Source organism: Trachurus trachurus, assembly GCF_905171665.1.
Source record: "Trachurus trachurus genome assembly, chromosome: 13".
NCBI lineage: Eukaryota > Metazoa > Chordata > Actinopteri > Carangiformes > Carangidae > Trachurus > Trachurus trachurus.
Window position 1 is genome coordinate 22,256,424 of NC_139892.1, and position 19,071 is coordinate 22,275,494.

General features: G+C 43.6%; 1 protein-coding gene across 2 annotated transcripts; it reads right to left on the bottom strand.

The window, feature by feature from the left end:
• Positions 1–907: 907 nt before the first annotated feature.
• wdr62 (WD repeat domain 62) lies at positions 908–18,536 on the bottom strand. Of its 2 annotated transcripts, none has more exons than XM_083984319.1 (32): positions 18,193–18,536; positions 16,890–16,981; positions 16,603–16,665; positions 16,008–16,065; positions 15,409–15,576; positions 14,498–14,635; positions 14,219–14,401; positions 13,498–13,649; positions 13,235–13,421; positions 12,641–12,772; positions 12,334–12,485; positions 12,148–12,239; positions 11,274–11,399; positions 11,058–11,128; positions 10,806–10,927; positions 10,636–10,711; positions 10,329–10,440; positions 10,040–10,103; positions 9,830–9,943; positions 9,628–9,743; positions 8,760–8,812; positions 8,419–8,673; positions 8,030–8,094; positions 7,784–7,938; positions 7,226–7,339; positions 6,531–6,642; positions 6,322–6,424; positions 5,993–6,065; positions 3,196–3,460; positions 2,655–2,950; positions 1,743–1,843; positions 908–1,588 (listed from the first exon to the last, which is right to left on the bottom strand). In XM_083984319.1, the coding sequence occupies exons 1-32, from the start codon at positions 18,295–18,297 to the stop codon at positions 1,385–1,387; spliced, it is 4,119 nt and encodes a 1,372-aa protein (XP_083840445.1). In that variant the 5' UTR covers positions 18,298–18,536; the 3' UTR covers positions 908–1,384. The 2 variants fall into 2 exon arrangements, with proteins under 2 accessions (XP_083840445.1, XP_083840444.1); XM_083984318.1 differs by having other exon boundaries at positions 8,419–8,676.
• Between the last annotated feature and the right edge of the window lie 535 nt (positions 18,537–19,071).

Here is a 19,071-nt window from a genome sequence, read left to right on the forward strand (position 1 = left end):
GAGCTTTAGCCAGGTGTGAAACTAGCCCAGTGTCTCCCAGCAAAATCTTGGGTGAGCAGATTTCTGAATGAAATCCAGAAATTTAACAACAGATCATTAGGTATCAAGGACTATTGTAATTAAGACAATATATTATTATTATTATGATTATAATCATCATCATAATAATAATTATCATCATCATCATCATCATCATCATCATCATCTTTCATTTTCTTCACCAAAAATGATGATGAAATGTGTATTTCAGTATTAAGGCATGATCATTTTAGTGAAGACAAACTTATCTAAAACCTGTTACTGCATCATGGGAGACTTTCAGAGTGAGAGCACTACTGTAACCACAGCAAATCATAAAATCTACAACCATACACATGATGCAAAAGAAGCAGCCTGCAAGTTAAGGGGCTACAACGTAAAAAAAAACAAAAACAAAACAAAACAAAACACACTATACAAACATATCCAGGGATGGACCAGCAACAGGACAGTCCCTTGAAAACTCAAGTCACTCAAACCAACTGTAACTGTAACAACAACTGTACGACTGAGCAACTATTCCTTTTCACCCGTCAACCATTTCAAATCAAGGTTTAAAAATGAAATTAAAATGAATCTTATGAGGCTTAGGCTCAGTGTGAGTGTATTACATTTGTTGCACAACACATTTGAAAATTAAGAAAAACAGCACCAGCCACGATGACATATACGGTAAGATTTTTATGAAGGCAATATCTCCTCATTTTTGTTTTCTACTAAAAATCTAAAAAATACTGTTAAAATTTCAAGTCAGATTATTAAAAAAAATATTTTTCAGATCTGCTAACTCAAGATTGAAAAACTTCATCTCCAAGTTCATTTAGATCGTTTCATTTGTTTTCTGCTTTCAAATACTTTTTGTTTTAGTTGGTTTAATGGATATTTGGCACAGGTTCCATGTGTTTGTTGTTTTGTGGCAGAGTAAAATCACCTCACTGATCACAAGATCATGTGAGCTACAGCCATGAATACTCTCCATGTTCTTAAACAAAAAAGGAGAAGAAATACAGTAAGTCATTATTCTGTGGACACTGAAAATGAGCACATGTCAAGTCTGAAATAGAGAAAGGTACATTTAAAGAGTCATTTAACATTTATTAAGAAACATATAAAACTCTACTTTATGTACAAACACAGTGACTGTGAATTAAAACACAAATAAAACAGTTTGCTGCCATAAAAACAAACATAAGGTGCTTTGAAAATTAATACTGATGTTTTAAAATATGTCAGTTGTTGAGCTGAATAAACAGCAGCACTCCGTCACTCAGGTTGACCTTTCAGTGAAATTTGTCATCTCTCAGCCTCCGTACACGGCACACGTACACAAGTCCTTGGTCCTGGATCAGATTTTGTTCAGTTTTTTCTGAGTCATCTGAACCAGCAGCTCTGAGTATTTTTCCAGCAGAGACGTCGTCCTGTCATCCTCTAGCTGACCAGAGGGGGCGCTGCTGCCCCGCCCGTCTCCCTGCTGGACAGTCTGCAGCTCAGTGTGAACAAAATCAAACGCCTCCTGTAGGACGCACGACAACTGGGGACGCATGCCAAGCTGTAGGACAGAGACATGAACAAAAAACTATCTGTGACATTTGAAAAGAAATATAGCAATTATTTCCTATCTGTTGCTTGTGAATCACAGAAGTTGTCATCAGTGAACTGACAAACAACTAATCCAACCAAACAACAAAGAGTCAGTAGTTAACCTGTTGGTAGAGGTGGACGGCTCGTCTCGCCGTCTGTCTCAGCTCGTTGGCGACCTCCTGACACTGCTGCAGACTGGGTAACGCCTCATCAGCACCTGCTCCTGTAGACAAATAACAACAAACAGCTTCGTTTGTCATCAGTCTGAACACACAGCGCTCGTCCTCAGGCTGATGCTACACTGTGACACCACAGGTTGGCCATGGGCAGTGGGCGGGGTTACCTTTGGATGGAGGTGGAGCATTATAATGAAGTGGGGGAGACTTTTTAAAGGGGAAATATTCAAGTCCAGTCGCTTTTCCGCTGTTTTGCTAACCCTCCCCCTGGCCAGGTGCATTTGTTTAAAACAATGCCAGCGAGAAATCAATCAATAGAGCGGTAGATAACGTTGTGTCATATACAATGTTACAACGTGTATATTTGTCTAGTCTTACCTGTCATAAAGGCTCATAAAGGTTTCGAATGCACAGGAGGAGCATTAGCAAAACGCCCATGTGCATCTGTTTACGAAGCCGGCAAAAAGTCAATAAATGGAGCGGTGGATAACGTTACATAACATATACGATGTTGGCGCGTGTGTTTGTGTAGTGTTAACCGTCATGAACTAAAGATTAGGGGTTACGGAGCGCGTTTGTGTCGCGGTGTGCAGAGACGAGAGCTGGGACACCGGAGCGGCGGCCAGGTACTACACTGATGTTGCAAGGTTGGTTTTCAGCCGTGAGAGGCCAGGTGAAGGCAGAGAAGCCTCCGTTCTCACTCGTAACAAGTCACAAGTGATGTAGTTAACGATCACAATTACTCCTGAGCTTTTTAATTAAGGTAAAAAATGTAGCATAGCCACGGGAGGAATCCTGCTTAGTTCCTCTTTAACCTGTAAGCCCCTCTGTATGGGCCAGCTAGATCACCTGTCTTACCTGCATCAGTCTGGATTTGCATCTTGGTCAACCCTGCAGAGTCCTCCTGCCTGGAGGGGGAGCAGGTGGTGATTTCTGGGCCAGTAGTGGATGTGATGATGTCACAGGTGGTGGGCACGGCTGTGGGTGTGACAGAAGGGGCAGGGCTTGCGGGAAGTGTTTGGTTTTGATTGGTCGGCGTCTCCTCATCAGAGCTGCTCGTCCTACGGACTGATGTGGCCTCAGTGGGGGTGGCCAGTACGTGATGGTCTCCTGCAGGTACACAGTGCTGAGGGCTCTGGTGCGACAGAGCGACACTGACAGACACAAGACAACAAACAGTGAAACAGTGCAGGAAACATAAAATAAACATAAAACATTTCATATATTTGTTGACATTCGTCTCTGTATCTGTCTTTATTGAAATATACAGGTATGTCTGTATTGTATGTCTCTCTGTCTTTAACTAATTGTTGTATTGTGTCTTAAAAGACCCTGTGTCTCAATGAGATTACCTGTATAAATAACACAGGATACATAAAAAAGTAGAACAAGATGTTACCTGTTGTTCTGGTCCTGATTGGGTTCAGATGTAGGAGTGTGGAGGTCCACATCAGCAGCTAGCACAGGGGCAGGAGGCTGAGGCTCTGAAGAGGAGGACAGATTTTCTTTGCCCTCCTCCTGCATGGAGGCAGGGTTGGGGGTGTCCTGGCTCACTTTGGCCCTAGAGCTGGCTGTGGTTCCCAGGTAACCATGTCTCGATGGCCCCTGCTGGACCGCAGACATCAGGCTGCTGTTGTGAGCTGCCACTGTCCTGGAGGTGACGTCTGATTGGTTAAAGAAGAAAAAGGTCAGAAACTGAAGAAAGACAGACCAATTATAACAACAGGTGTGACCTCCAGGCTGAAGTTCCTTTGAGCTCTGATCCAATGGGATCTGTCATCAGTTTGTTGTGATCAGCAGCTTTTAAAGGTGGAGTTGACACCGACTCATGAAGAGAACTGGACCAGTGGCCAGTGTCAATACTCTCAGTCTGATCCCACTCTCAGGCTACATCCACACCAACACACCCCTGTAACTTTTACTACGGTAGGTTCATTACTGCTCTCAACACAACTCTATAAATGACACTTCTGCAAATGATCATGTGGACATCCATGGGCACCTCTGATTGGTCTCATCAGCCTCATCAGACTACCTGTGCTGAATAAAACAATTTAATGACTTACAACTGTTTTTGTTTCTGACCTTCTCGAGGTTTTAAGTCTTCAAGGTAAACTGAGCTAACTAGACATGAGAGTGGGATCAATCTGAGAAAAAGGGAAGATGGTTAAAAGAAAATGTGATGAAGCAGAGGGGGACTTCATATTGTCGTCTCCTGTGGAGCAATGATTGAGCTATTATTAGTGGACTAGTCAATTAGTTTATTTTAAGAAATATTTTTTTAACAAGTAACGGTTTCAGTCTTTTCTCTGATTAAATTTTGGACTTGTGATTTTGACAAACCGTGACTCCTGAAGACGTCACCTTGGACTTTCAGAGAGTTTTCCTTTTCTTACACTAACTGTATATAAAGCGGGATAGTTGGGTTTTACTCACCTGGGGAAGTGTGAGATACTTGTGCATAGTAGGTGGATTAGATCATGAGCAGTGCATTCCCAGTGTGAAGATCCAACCGAGAGCAGCAGCAGACACAGCTATGTGTTGCTTTGTAGGTTGAGTTCAGTTCTACAGAAAGTCTTGACTTAAACTGATATTGAGTTATTCACCAGGTTTTTTTTCTTCTCATGGCCGGTAAACAGCAGCACCGTCAGCTGGAGCTCACAGCTGAACATCCCAGCTAGGAGCGCACTGATCACAATCTACCATCCTGGACCACACTGGAGCACAATTACCTCACACAACCTTTACATGAAATAATCCCAACTATCCCATCAAGATTAATTGTTAATCAATCAATCAAAACATTGATCATGATACTGATACAAGCGATTAGTTGTTGTGCCTTCAATTATAACTCAATGCAAACAAAGCTGAGACATTAGTCCTGGTTGATGTTTTTCTAGGATGATTTCCAGGACCAGTGGTCAACTCTGACTCTGCTGCTCTGAGTTTTGAAGTTCCCACTGAGGGAGTGGGTGTAACCACCAACACCAACACCTTGTGAGTTTGACTGCAGGAAGAAAACACCAAACACCTGAGTGTCCCCTTCCATACACACACAAACACACACACACCTCCAAGTGTTTTTCTGCACTGGACAACAACCACAGTGTGTCGTCTGCGTGTTTGCCGTGGATGGGGCTGATGGGGTATCAAACAGGAAGCTCTTCTACGGAGGACGAAAGGGCTGGATCTCACTGTGGTCACATAAACGCACACACACCTGTTCTTGTACTGCTGTTTATTATAAAGCAGTAACTTAAGATTCATAGTGTCCGTCATGGAGCCCCTTCATTTGTTTTCAACTCTCTACATGACACACCAGTGTTTCCCAGACGTAGACCAATGTGTGGCGCAGCGCCACAGAATCAAGACCAAACGCCACAAATGCCCCCCCCCCCCCCTCACACACACAGAGAACCCCCCCCGGTCGGACGATCGATCCACTATTGTTTTTAATATGTTTTCCTCATGTCTTATGTTTTAGTCCTCTCATAATGTTGTTGTACAGGTGTCTATACACTGGACAACACATCGTGTTAGATAGCTAGATTAGACTTTATTGTTATTGTACAGAGTGTTGTAAAGTGATAAATGCACTACATTAACCTTAAACAACACTGCATGAAGAAAACAACACTAAAGAAATATGAAACCAAAACTTAACTCAGATGTGACAAGCAGAGCTGAAACCACACACTTTGGTTAGTCTGAGTTTCACATCTGCTCATTTTATATAAGAAGAAATGTGTAAACATAATCTGATCTAAGATGTTTCCTGTTGGGTCACAAACTGATGTGAAACTGAAGTTGAAACAGTTCTGCTGCTCTGACTTGCTCCAGACTCCAGACTCCATCTCATATGCGTACACATGCTATTGTCTAAGCCGTGTACACACCAAAGCGACAATGTTTTGTGGTCACGCAACTTGATCAAATTAATTGGCCCAGGAGTCACATCCTGGAATTGCACACAGTTTGCTTTTCCAGAGACTGCACCTGGATAATGGCCGTTTCCAGTGCTACCTGAGGCCCACCAGTGCCCAGTTTGACAAAAGCTTTGTTCAAGGCCAGTAAGGTTACCTCAGATCCTGCTTCACAGTAAAACTACTAATCACTAATCTACAAGACCTGCACATTGGCTGTTTACAGATGTGTTTCAGTTATTAGTGCTGGTCATCTGAAAGCAGACTCACCGCTGCTGCTGCTGCTGTTTTCTTTCTGAGTGGACTCTGCTGATCTCATGTCGACACTCGACTCCGTCGTCACCTGAAAACAAACATTTGGCTTCAGAAGCTTTAGTGATTCTCTACTTCAAATGTGCATATTGTCAACTGAGAGGGTCATCAACAGGTCACAGGCACAACGTTGCTTTACAATATTTTAGATATTTTATCTGTCCCATACCCCCATTTTACTCAATGTAATAAAAAAAAATGCACTGTACAATTTACAAAATCCTAAACAAACTTGTTGATGATGTATTGCTGTAATAAAAGCAGCAGCCAATGAAGTGCATGTGTACATGTGTGTCACTCAGGCATGTCTGTGCCAATGAGCTGCTGTCGTTCTCCTCCGAAATCCTGGTCGGGATGGAAACAGACGGTGGACCTCGACTTGGCCATGCCCTGAAAACACAGCAATAACAAACAGTCATCGCCATGCCAACAACTGGCAGACAAACAAAGCGACCCCTTCAGGTCAAAGACGACGGCCCGAGCTCTGGGCACCGACCTGACTTTGTCCTGGAAGCGGGACAGGAAGCGGGTGGAGATGCTGAGTCGAGGGTTCAGGAAGTGTTTTTCTGACTGAGGCTGCAGATTCCTCAGGTCAGTGTCGAACCTCTCTGAAAGGTCAAAGGTCACAAAGAGCTCAGTGGATGTGTAAGCAGAACGCAATGAGAACGTCAGGAGGAGGGTAAGGAGAAGCTAAACTGAAGGAGAGTTTAACTACAACACCCAGTGTGTATCACACTGACAAACATGCAGTCGCATAGCTTCACATTTTGTAACCTTATCAAACTGTTATGTTTTATTATCTTCAGCTCATCTTTTATTTTCTCAGTTAATCAATAATTAAATTCAATATTCAAACTGAACAAAAACAGAGTTGAAAGTCTCATTCCATCTACATTTTCAAAAAGTTGGAGATGCTGCTTACTTTGTACTCTGAGAAGCTTGGTTTTGTTTACATGACATGAACTGAACAATGAAAATTTTAAAACACTTTAAAGACCCCCTTCGATAAAAATCGTGATTTTGGTGCTTTTCACATGTTCCTGTGGCATTTTTCTGATGTTAGAGGACATATCAGCAGAAAAGTAAGTGCAAAATTGCATTTCTGAGTTTTTCTGAGCTCAGTTGGTAGAGCACCCGCCCCATGTGTTGAAGCTATCGTCCTCACTGCAGGCAGCCCTGGTTCCTATATACCTTCGTTTAGACTGGAGGCCAGAGTATCAAAGTGGTTCTTCAGAGAGTTTCTGTCATCGTCGTCCTCAAGACCCAAAGAGCCCACAGAGCTGCCCTGACTCAGAGAGTCTGTGTCTGACAGAGGAGAGAAACTTGATGAAAACACACAACAAACAACAAATATGACAATAATAATGATGTGTAATAGCCGTATCGAGATCAACATGATTTCAGAAACCTGACAAGACAGCACGCCTTGTTCTCCTTCAGTGTTGTAAGTAATTTATTTCTTAGTTATCTCTAATACTGCGACAAAATATAATTGGTCTCCTAGATTGGATCAGTCAATAAAACCGATTTCTGCCCCGTTGGTGTGAGCATGTGATCTGTGCCATCTTCACCTTTAGCTTGTGAAACAATGCACTCTGTCCTATTAAACTCTGTGAGGTCTATAAACCTCCCGTCCTGTCTGAAAGAACCTGGAGAAACGCTCTCGTCAATCATCTCTCTGTGAGTGATAAATACATCATGTTAACAGAGGCATTTAACATGTCCTCTGTGTACAGTCTGAGGTCTAACCGGCATCGTGCTGCTGTTCCAGACTTCCTGTAGACCCCTCAGAGCAGGCCGAGTCCGGACTCAGCTGAGCGCTCCACACGGGCACGCCCTGACCTCGGACCTCCAGCTGGCTCAGGGACTGCTGAGGGTCAGTCACCGCTTCAACATTAAACTCCCTGATGAGACAAGAGACAGTGGTCATTAAACAGAGAGCAAGGCACATCTGACGTGTCACACACACACACGGGATGTGTGATGTAGTCTCACCTGTCCGTGGTGGTGTTGGGGTAGAGGATGTAGCTGCTCTTGTCTCCACCTGAAGTCTGCAACACCTGAACATCACACACAATCACAAATCTGATCTGCACAGCTCTAACATTTTCCTCGGGGCATTGCATCATGGGAGACTGACTGAGCAAACCTCATTTTACATCAGGATATACAAAGTATGTGGTTTTAAACACAGTGTCAAGTCGTGGCAATGGAAAAAGTAAAAAATCTAAAGTAATTTGTACTTTAAAAAAAGCAGGTGCACAAAGGAAAACTGGACGTGAAACGTGAAACGAGCTGATCAACTGAGGACAGAAAATCAACAATGCTCCGATGGGGGCAGGCGGACCACTTCAGGACCAGGATCTCAGTACAGACGTGCTCACCTCCTTCTCCTCCTCTCCATCTTCCTCCTCCTCATCCCCCTCCTCCTCTCCCAGTATACTCTCCAAACTCTGAGGGTGGAAGTCTTCTTCCTCCTCCTCTTCCTCCTCCCTCTGCCCCTCTTCCTCCTCCTCCTTGGTGGGACTTGGGGAGAAGCTGGAGCAGATGGTCAGAGGATTCAGCTGCTCCGTCCACCGACTCCGTACCTGACGAGGCTCAGTATCTGATTGGGTGACAGCAGGCGCTCCACCATGACCCTGCTGAACGAACAACATGTGACTAAACCTGACTGATTATCTGGAAACTAATCAATGTCAATATTGAAATTTAACATCAGACTGACAAGTTTTCTGAACCACATGGGAAGTTTTCCATTGGTCTGGAGCAGCTGAGCATCTGAAACACAGACAATCATACCAGTCAATACCCAGCATGATCCAGAAAATATTTCTGAAGAACAATATCCAGGGTGCTATGTTATACCCTACTGGCTCACATTGGGAAATGTTAAATTGATCAATTTATAGAAAAAATAATAACACTCCTCCACAAAGTACCTGACACAGATACCACAGAGCTCTGCCAATTAGGCTTCACAGTAGAAGAGATGAGACTGAGGTACAGCAGAATGTGTGTTGTTCACTGGCTCTTATTACAGGGCAGCTACAGGATGGAAAACAAAAACTCACCCCTTCCTATGAGTGGTGGAAAGAGAAATGACTAAACCAGCCGACTATTAATGACTAATTTTTTAACTGAACAGGCAGGAAGTTTTGAGAAGTTGACAAGAGGTTCCTGTCTAGATATGCGTTGCTTGCACAGTGAGGTGTTTTCAGTTTATGGGAGAGATGACTGCACTTCTTTAGACAGGTGTGATAATAATGTCATGTGATGTTTGCTCATCTTTGTCATTAGTATTGCAGGTCTGAACTTTCTTTCCTTTTGTTTCTTCTAAGTTTTGTTGAAATTACCTCTTCTCTTTCTGATGTCTGTTTCAATATTCAAAGACTCAGGATGGGGTTTATAATAATCTCCTTCTGACAATCAACAGACTCACAGTACAGTCAGATATTTGCTTTGTCTGAAATCTGAAAACTGCCACTATGTAAAGTTGCGAAATGGGTTTCTGTCCATGTTTCATGGCTTAACGATTTTGATAAAATGAAAATAACAATCAGACTGGGTCAAGATTAGCTCTTCCTCCTCCTCACCATGAGCCAAGTCCAGTCGACCTGGAGTCCTGCTGTCAACATCCTCCTCCCCCTCCTCCTCCTCCCCCTCCATCTGAGGCAGCTGAGAGGAGGGGACAGTGATGAAGGTCTCCCTCCTGAAACAACAAGATCCAGGTTCAGTCTCTGAGACACAGACCAGACTTCAAATAAACCTCATGAACTGGTGAACCTCCTTACACACCTGATGTTTGGCTGTTTGCGGCTGCAGGCTTCAGGTGCAGCTTTTAGTGCGAGACCACGCTTCTTCCTCATGGTGGCCGTCATCTGAGAGTCCAGCTTCCACACAAACACACAACTACACACACACACACACACACACCACAGCAGTATAGTTCATCTGCCTCCCGACTTCAGTAAAATTCACCTGTGTCCTTACATCAAAACCGTTTACCTGTCTCCTGAGACACTGATGAGGTGTCTGCAGTCCTGGCTGAACCTCATACAGGTGACGATCTCTGAGGAAACAGAGACCTTTTTTTGTTATTTTCATCTTTCGTAACAGCATGTGCGCCTGATTTTAAAGGGAATGGGAGATGACATGACACTGCTTAATTAAGTACAAGCCCTTTCAATCATGCACCTGTTGCAGCCAGTGACAAAAACAAAAACAAAGACATGAACACAGGTTGGTGCCACAGGCTTCAAATGATTAAAACAGAGCCGGAGCTGGATTTACTCACCTGAATGTCCAAACAGGGTGGCGACACACTCTCCTGACTCGTAATCAAAGATGGCGATGTTTTTATCAGAACAGCTGGTGGCAAAGAAACTCCCTGACACATCCATCTGAACCTGAACGCAAAACTAAATATTAGCCAATCACATCATAGATCCAGATACCAACTGGAGCTTTTGACAGAAAAACCCGATCATGCCATGTTATAAACTTTTCATTTAATAGTTTTCCAGGTTAACTGAGGCCAAACTGTGAATTACCAGGACTGAAAATGATTGGTATCAGTGGGATCCAGTAGATGAAATGCTCACCTTCAGCAGAGCTCCTTCATCACTGGAGGAGCCCTTCAAACACTTTTTTAGCTTCCCAGTTTCCACGTTGTAAACCCTGAACACACAGACACACGCTCACCAGCTGTCCATTCAGTACAGGGACTGTGTTTTCTATCAACAGAGTCTGGAGACGTCAGAAGCTTATTTACCTGACGTTTCGGTCCTGACAGGCGATGGCCACATGGGTTCTCGAGGAGTCCAGGTCCATATCGTACAGCGTCGTCTTCTCTACCACGTGGTGGCTCCTGGAGAATGACAGACCCTCCTTTGTCTGGACCACGACAGAGATGACCAAACCGTTACCAAAACACAGGGAATCATGGGAGCGCATATTCATCAAAGGATTAAAAGCTAAATCTGAACTCCACTGACATTGCTTTAGAAATCAGTGTGTGACTGACCTGCTCCGCTGTCTGGAAGTAGATGCTCTTGTCGGCTCCACAGCTCACCATTCGGATCTCTGGACTCTCACCTGTAACGCAAGGAGCAGGTAAAGAGCTGCTGATTTCAGATATCATATTCCTTAATTAGCCACACACTGATTTAATAAAAAAAGGTAGAATGAGTCCGATCTGACACCGAGGCATCTTCAGCAAGATTGACTGGACCCTATTTACCTGTAAATTTGACAGCTGTGATTGAGGCCGAGTGGTCGTTCAAGGTCTGCTCCAGACTGTAGTTCTTATCCAGATTGAAGATGTGAATTAGTCGATCCCTGCTCGCTGTTGCCAACAGCTTCACACCTGAAGAGACAACAACATTATTCACTTGTCACATCTGCAGGGACACACACTCTTACAACTTCCCTCCAGCTGTTTTTTCTCCTGTGTTTAGATAGAAGATGAAGAGGTCTGGCCCCCTCAGCTACTCAGCTGGACTCAACTCTACATGTTTTTCCTTTTCCACTGGGGATAGTACCTGGTACCTTTTTTGGTACTGCCTCAGCTGAGGTTCCAAGCGAGCCGAGCCGAGGCCAATACTAAAATGTGGCTTCAACCAACTGCTGGCCACTGATTGGCCATCCAACACAAGAATCAAACTCGCTATTTTTAAAAACACACCGGCAACAGCTACCACTGATCTGTTCTGTCGTTATTCTTTAATGTGAGTTGTATGGCTACTACGCAGAAAACCACACCATGGTCGACGAGGTGCAGACGAGTGTGTGTGGTGCGAGGGGGGGGGGCTGAAAAAAGAGAGCAAGAAAGACCATAGATACCATGCTATGGCTAACCTGCCCACATTGAGGAAGTACTATGAAGTACACAAGTAATGGAAAAGGACCTAAACCTAAGTGGAGGCAAGTCAAGCCCATGTGAACTTGATTTAGGATTGCAAAACCAATTCAATCTCCGTTAATACACCAGAGCAACACATATCACATGATCATTCATGTACTCTGAGCATGTGTGAGCCACCGTTGACACAAAACAAATCTAATTTAAACAGTATCACAATAAGTGTTGTGTAACCTCTGACCTGAGGTCTTACCTGAGGATGCGGGTGAGAACTCCAGACACAACACCTCAGAGTCATGAGCCTCAATCTTCGCCAGCTCATCCAGAAACTCCAAACCAAAGATCCTGAAAACAGAAGAATACCATCAGCAGATCTCATTGTGTGTGTGTGTGTGTGTGTGTTTATATATATGTGTGCGAGCATGTGTGTGTTTCTCACCGCAGGTTTCCACAGCGGTCTCCAGCCGCGAGCTGTTGTCCATCAGGGCTGATACCCAGCACTCTGATACCAGCCTTCCCATCAGCCCCTGCTGCCTCCTCTGCCTGCAGGTGTTGTGTGTTTTCCCCGACGTACAAAATCCTCAGAAGATCCTGGAACATTAAACACACACTCTGTAACTAGCTGTATTCACGTGTGTGTGTGTGTGTGTGTGTATGTGTGTGTGTGTGTGTGTGTGTGGGTGTGTGTGTGTGTGTGTGTGTGTGTGTGTGTGTGTGTGTGTGTGTGTGTGTGTTGTTGGTCTCACATTGCTGTAGAGGTTCCTGTGTCCAGTGGGGGGGTCAATGTGCCACAGTCTGATGGTGTTATCAGAGGAGCAGGTGAAGAAGGAGGACGGAGGCAGACAGGCCTGACAGCTGTCTGACAGATCCGGGTACACCTGAAAAACCAGAACCGGCTCTTAGACCACACACTCTACTATTTAATCAAATACATTTGTTGGTATCATTATAGTAACATTTTTCCTGGCTACATCTGGGATTTATCAAGTAGTTCCGGTAGGACTGCAAGTATATTTGACATGACTTAAGTATTTCTGATATAACTATTTCTAGTAGTACTGGAAAAGGTCTGAGACCTCTGTTATTGATGGAAGTGTCTCTTTCAGTGTTGGAGGTTATAGACGTATTACTGGTGTGGCTCTAAGTGTTACTGGTAGTGTTGGGAGTATTTCTGATGTTCTTCTGGTAGCAATAAAAGCACTTTGTGTATTACTGGAGACTTTTCTGTGCGATGTAGAGTGTAGGTTGTGTTTCTGGAAGCATGTATTTTTTACTTATATTCCCACTGTTGCCAAAGTAGTTCTGTACTTGTGGTGCTCGTAGTACTTCAAGTCACTGACCTCTGTGCTCCACACACAGCTGCTGTGGTACAGGGCTGAGTACAGCTTCCCCGCATTCTTCACGTCTTTAACGTCCCACACGTACAGGCTGTGGTCATTGTACACGCAGGTCAGGTGTTTGGCAGCGATGTCGAAGGTCAGAGCCAGCGTGTCGGGGTACTGAGCACCGGGACTGCCAGGTGAAAGACTGTGAACAGACAGAGGAGAGATCAGAGGGCAGCTCCGTGGTTCCAGTCGCTCCTCAACATCTACAACATGCGTACCCGCTCTGAGTGAGGTCGACGCCGAGCCGGTGAGGCCGATTGAGGGTGGTGATGTACTGCAGGTTGGTTGGACTGAACACTCTGATGAGACCGTCAGCACAGCCGCAGAAGATCAAGTCCTCACTGACAACCACACAACTGGCCGACGAAGTCTGTCATCAACAACAGAATCAGTTATTAACGTCCAAGCAGTTAATGATGCTGGATCAATGTTCAACAGCAATTCATACACATGGTCTTTAAATGCATGCAAGTTGCTTTACATTATACATAAATTTATAGCAGTTTGATAACATTAAATAACCATGAACAATAACAGTAGCACTCTCCTGCAGGCAAGACTGCGCTCAAAAACTCGCCTTGTTTTCTCTTTTGCTAGCTCTAGTTCAGTTCTCAGTTCTCTACACAGTGGTGAGTCTGTCTCACAACCTCTGCAGAAAAGTCAGGTCGAGACAAGTCAGCACAGTGGTAAGGTAATTATCTCTCTAATGGAAAACACTACGGTATATTAGCAGCTATTCAAATGTCCCTAATGTAGATAGAGACTGTCATTGGTTCACTGCAGTTCAAAGTGGAAACACTCAGTCATGATGCTGATTCATTATTTTACTCATCATATATATTTATTATTGAAATCATCATATGGATTTTAACAAGGTTAATGCTGATTTTCAGGAGGGGATTTATAGAAATAGAAATATAGAAAAGTTCCCTCACTGACCTTGAGGTTGACCCAGGCCTCCAGCTGCCGGCTGCTGTTAAAAAGGCACAGCAAGCCAGAGCTGGTGATGCAGTAGGTGCTTGACGCCATGCGGCCACGCCCACACGCCACCCCACTGAAAACGCTGTTCTTGTGGTCTCCTAGCAACCCCGACCGACCAATCAGAGGCACTGTGCTGTTCACCTGGGCATGAGGAGAGAAAAAAAAAGAGGGTTTTGTTGTTTCAGACTGCAGGTACAGGCTGGGCTGTGATTGGCCAATCAGAGGTGAGAACGGTACCCGTCGTTCTTTGGATGCATCCAGATACCAGAACTTGATGTGTCTGTTTCCTGCAGTGACAAAGTAGCTGCTGTCCTGGGAGAAGGAGACAGCGAACACCCTGCTGGACACCTTGTTGGAGGCAATGATCGAACCTTTCTGCTCACACACAAAGACAGGAAAACAAAACATCACTTCAACACTTCAACGAAAGAAACTCATCACATGCATCCTCAGATGACCTGTTCTGGTCCCTTATCAGTCTGCTTTATCAGACTCAGTTATGTAGATCAAGAGGGCAAACAAAAACATGTTTAATTTATAGCTTAAAATAATGATTATTCTTTCTAGCACTTCAGTACATATACAGATGGCAGCCTATTAGGGATGGAGTCTTTCCAGGGAACCTTTTGTGCTCTTTTTCTGTTAATTAATTTTGTGCTTTTATTTTGATTGCTCCTTTTTTGTTCCTTTGACATTATGTTATTTTATTTGTTCTGTTCCTATCCTTGTACAATATCCTCTCATAATTAGTAAAACTAAATTCTTTATTTGATCCATCATGGACTTCAACATACAAGAACATACATTTTTTTTTTTTTTAAAAGAGCCTGAAACGTATAAATTAATGTATGTGTATTAAAATTCCTCAATAAAAACACATGGAGAAAAAAAAAAAAAACTTTCCAGTTATCAATTTACCAGATGTCTAGTCAGAAGTTCATTAGTTACTTCAGATGAAAGGCTTTTATTGTGAAACACATAGAGGATGTGTTGTTCTCCTACTGCATGAAATGAACAGTGTGGTGTCACAACTGGTGACAGGTGGAGGTTACCTGCTCACAGGACCAACAGCTGTTGATGAAGCCGCACGTGTGTGTGTGTGTGTGTGTGTGTGTCTCTGTGTTTTGTGTCACTGTGTGTGTCCTCACCCTCCAGTCCCACACACTGACAGTCATGTCGTGTTGATATCCAACGGAGACAATGTAGCAGCTGTTGGTGGAGAACGCCACACAGGAAACTCCGTATTTATGAGACTGGACCTCGGCCACCTGACCTCCACCCACCTCCCACACCCGCACACAGGGCATGTGACCGCTCTGAAAGGCACACACAGAAAACACACAGACAGACAGAAAACACAAATACATGTTATTCAAAGGTTCTGTAGAGCATCATCTCTGCCACCGGGTGTCACACTAGACCACAGCGACGTTAGACCAAACTGTCAGCCACACAGAGAGGAGAGGCTCAGATACCAAAACAGAGACCAGAGGAACTCTTCTGTATCTTTACATAGAAATGTTTGTTTCTATGTTTGTATATTAAATTTGACTTCATATAACCTTGAAATTTTCCTATTTTTGTTAAAGGAGGTTTGTAACAGCCTTCATGTGCTGAAGATACAGTAAATTCCTTCAGACTCCTTATACTTTACTGAAAGTGTGTCTGTGTCTTCAATGGTTATGATTAACATGAGCCTGGACTCACACCGACAGAGTAACAGACTCAGGTGTGTCACTGCTCTTACCTCACCCGTGACCAAGTGTTTTCCATCATGGGAAAAGGCCAGAGCACTGAAGGGTTTTCTGAAACACGGACAGAAACATTAAAAGGACTCATTAGATGATGCAATTATCAGGCGTGATAGATTAATTACAATGTAGTCTTAATGTGATGGATTGTCACTGGATTTGCAAAGTTCAGTCATATTTCCATTCTTGCGCACAAATCTTCAAAGTGTTAAGTTCTCTAAAGCCCGGTCACTAAGAGCCGGGTGTCTGTGTTTGTTTCCAGATGACACAGCGGTTATTAACCGGGTTTATGCTGATTTATTAGACAGAGTCAGTGTCAGTTCATGTGTTCCGGGTTATTCATAAACAAAATGTGAAGCAATATTGAATATTTCTAAAAAAAAAAAAAAAATGTTTTAATCCCCTAGAAAGCAGGGACAGGAGGAGACTGAACACACAAGATTAGATCCTTCCTGAGAAAGAGGGCAGATATTTCCTGGTAAACACTATGACGACAATCCTCACACCATTGTGATCCTACTGTTTGAATGTTGTTCTGTTCACAGACAACGCCAGAAATTGAGCAGGTAACAAAGATACAGCCACATTCACCTGGATGAATTGATGATGTGTCTCTGTTTGTTCTTCTTCGGGTCAAGCAGCACAATGACACACCTGAGGCACAAGATGGACATCACATCAGCGGGTTCAATTTTATTAAAATTTTATTCATGAAAAAATACTGTCTCCCACAGCGATGCATGTTGCCAGTTACTCTGTCCTATTGTTCAGACATAAACTCTTGGTTTCAAAATCACACCCTGCAGTGCCTCTGTCATGCTGTTCTTTGGTCCCTGCTCCTCACCCAGTTCAGGTGAGTCAGAGGAGGCGGGGCTTACCCTGCAGGATAGGCAATAAGCCCAGATTTGGAGTCACACGTCAAACCACTGCTACTGGATGTGGTGATACCAAGAACCTTCTCCAAGTTCACCTGAAATCACACATATATACATATATATATATATATATATATACATATATATATATATATATATATATATATATATATACACATACACACACACACACACATCATTAAAACAATAAACCGTTTTAAGAATTATTTTATCCCAACTTCCATCAAATTTCCTAATGGGTTTGTGCAATAATTCTTATAGTGCTCTTACCATGGTGAATTTATGAGGTGTATGTGTGCTATGTTGTGGGAATATGTGTTATATTATGGGATATGTGCAATGCTGTTATGTCTTGTGTTTGCTGGGTTGGTATGGCTGAGATTTTTTGTCATTGTTGCCATCAAGGCATTTATGGCGCAGCTACAGTGTCCAAGACAAATTTCCCTTAACAGGACAATAAAGTTTATCGTATCGTATCAATCTGTCCCCCTCTGGCCATTTGCTGCATGTCACCTCACCCCGACAAACTGAAAAAAGAAAAATTACATTTAAAAAAATAATAAAACAAACTGTGTCACTCTGTACAACCAAAATAACGAACCTTGACAGGTCTATTAAAATTATTTAAAGACTCCATTCATCTGACTCTAAATATTTCCACACCTTGAATCCTCAAAGAGTTAGAGAGTCTTTCCAATTGCTTAACTTTATTCAACTTGCTGGATAAAAAAAAGTTCAGACAATCCCGGTAGTGATGATGATGATGGTGGTAACTTAGTAGTGGACACAGTCCGTGTGTGTGTTAGATAAAATGAAATCCTCTGCCTGATCAGCTTTATCTTTCATGATGACAGATGACTTCATACACCTGACTCATCTGTAGTCCTGTTAATTACTCCTACATTGTGCCTGTTTGACATTTACTCTCAGGTGCAGAAGCCTTTAGACATGAGCTGTGTCATACACCTCTTTTGACTTCAGTGCTGTCAGCAGGTTTTGTTGGTGGTGGCCTGCTGCCCGTCTTTGTGTGTATCTAAACATTAGCCTGTTGCTGTGAAAACTTTTTCCATCTTGGTTAAAAGTTGATACAGTCCGTTAGTTAATTAGCTGCCGGCCATGCCTGCTTTTTTTTCTTTTTTAGTGCCGTGTAATTCACCTCATCCTTCAATACTTTCCTCCGTTTGTTCTGATTGTTTACACGCTGCGTTTAGTAAAACAAGCGAAGCTAACGGACACTGACGCTAACAGTTAGCCGTCAGCTAGCTCCGTTAGCATGGATTCGTACCCGGCTGCAGGAGGTCTTCTTCTGCTGGCTCTGCCGGCTCTTCCTCCCCGCTGGTGGTTTCCTCTTCGCGGCGTTGACTGAGCAGCAGTCCGCTCCGTCTGCCATGGCGCCGCCTCACCTCTCCTCTAACGTTACAAAGTTTTAAGTTACTCCAAGACCAACCCGGAACGGTTACTAACCAACTCGTTACACCGGAGGAATTAAACAGTCAAATCGCTGCGGCGAAAGTCCGCAAACAGCACCATAAGAAGAACCAGGGGGGCGGTTTATCGGGTTATTAAAACTCTCCGCTGGTTTATGATGGAGGACTAGCTTAGCTCGATGCTAACTGTGTTGAAGAAACCCGATACCTTTCACTGCAGCGGGACTCCGGTTCAAACTAAGCCCCGCCCACTCCCCCAACAACGAACTAATAGGCAGCCGATACCACGCCCCCCGCCCCAGAGACAACCAATCAACAGCAGAAGCCCCGCCCATTGCCTGCCAACGAACCAATCAGTCATTGTTTTGGCCGAACACACAGATTCTAAGTAAACACAAAGCATTAATAACGATTTGATGAAAATGCCTAAACAATGAGATAACACAAGTTCAGTTTGACATGTGACAATCAATGACTAAACCCTGTTGTCTGTTCTGTAAAGATGCAGACTGAATACCTCAACATTCTTTAAACACAAAATTATTCTGTGGTGAGCAAAGCTGTATCAGTCAGGCTGTGTTATAGTGACATACAAAAATAGAGAGATAGAGAGAAAAAGATTTATTTAGTAGGAAGACATATGTGTTTTGTTGGATACAAGACAGAAAAAGATGTGTGATCGCCCCATGCCTCTGATTCAGTGAGGGCAGTGAGTGAGAGACTGATGGGAAAGCTGG

Excerpts from the sequence above, each read along its gene's own strand:
- wdr62 (XM_083984318.1), bottom strand. The coding sequence starts at position 18,297 with ATGGCAGACGGAGCGGACTGCTGCTCAGTCAACGCCGCGAAGAGGAAA. Across the intron at positions 10,104-10,328 it reads CACCCTGTTTGGACATTCAG|AGATCGTCACCTGTATGAGG; the intron begins GTGAGTAAATCC and ends CTGTTTCCTCAG. Across the intron at positions 8,677-8,759 it reads CCATGTGGTTCAGAAAACTT|CAGGGTCATGGTGGAGCGCC; the intron begins GTCAGTCTGATG and ends TTGTTCGTTCAG.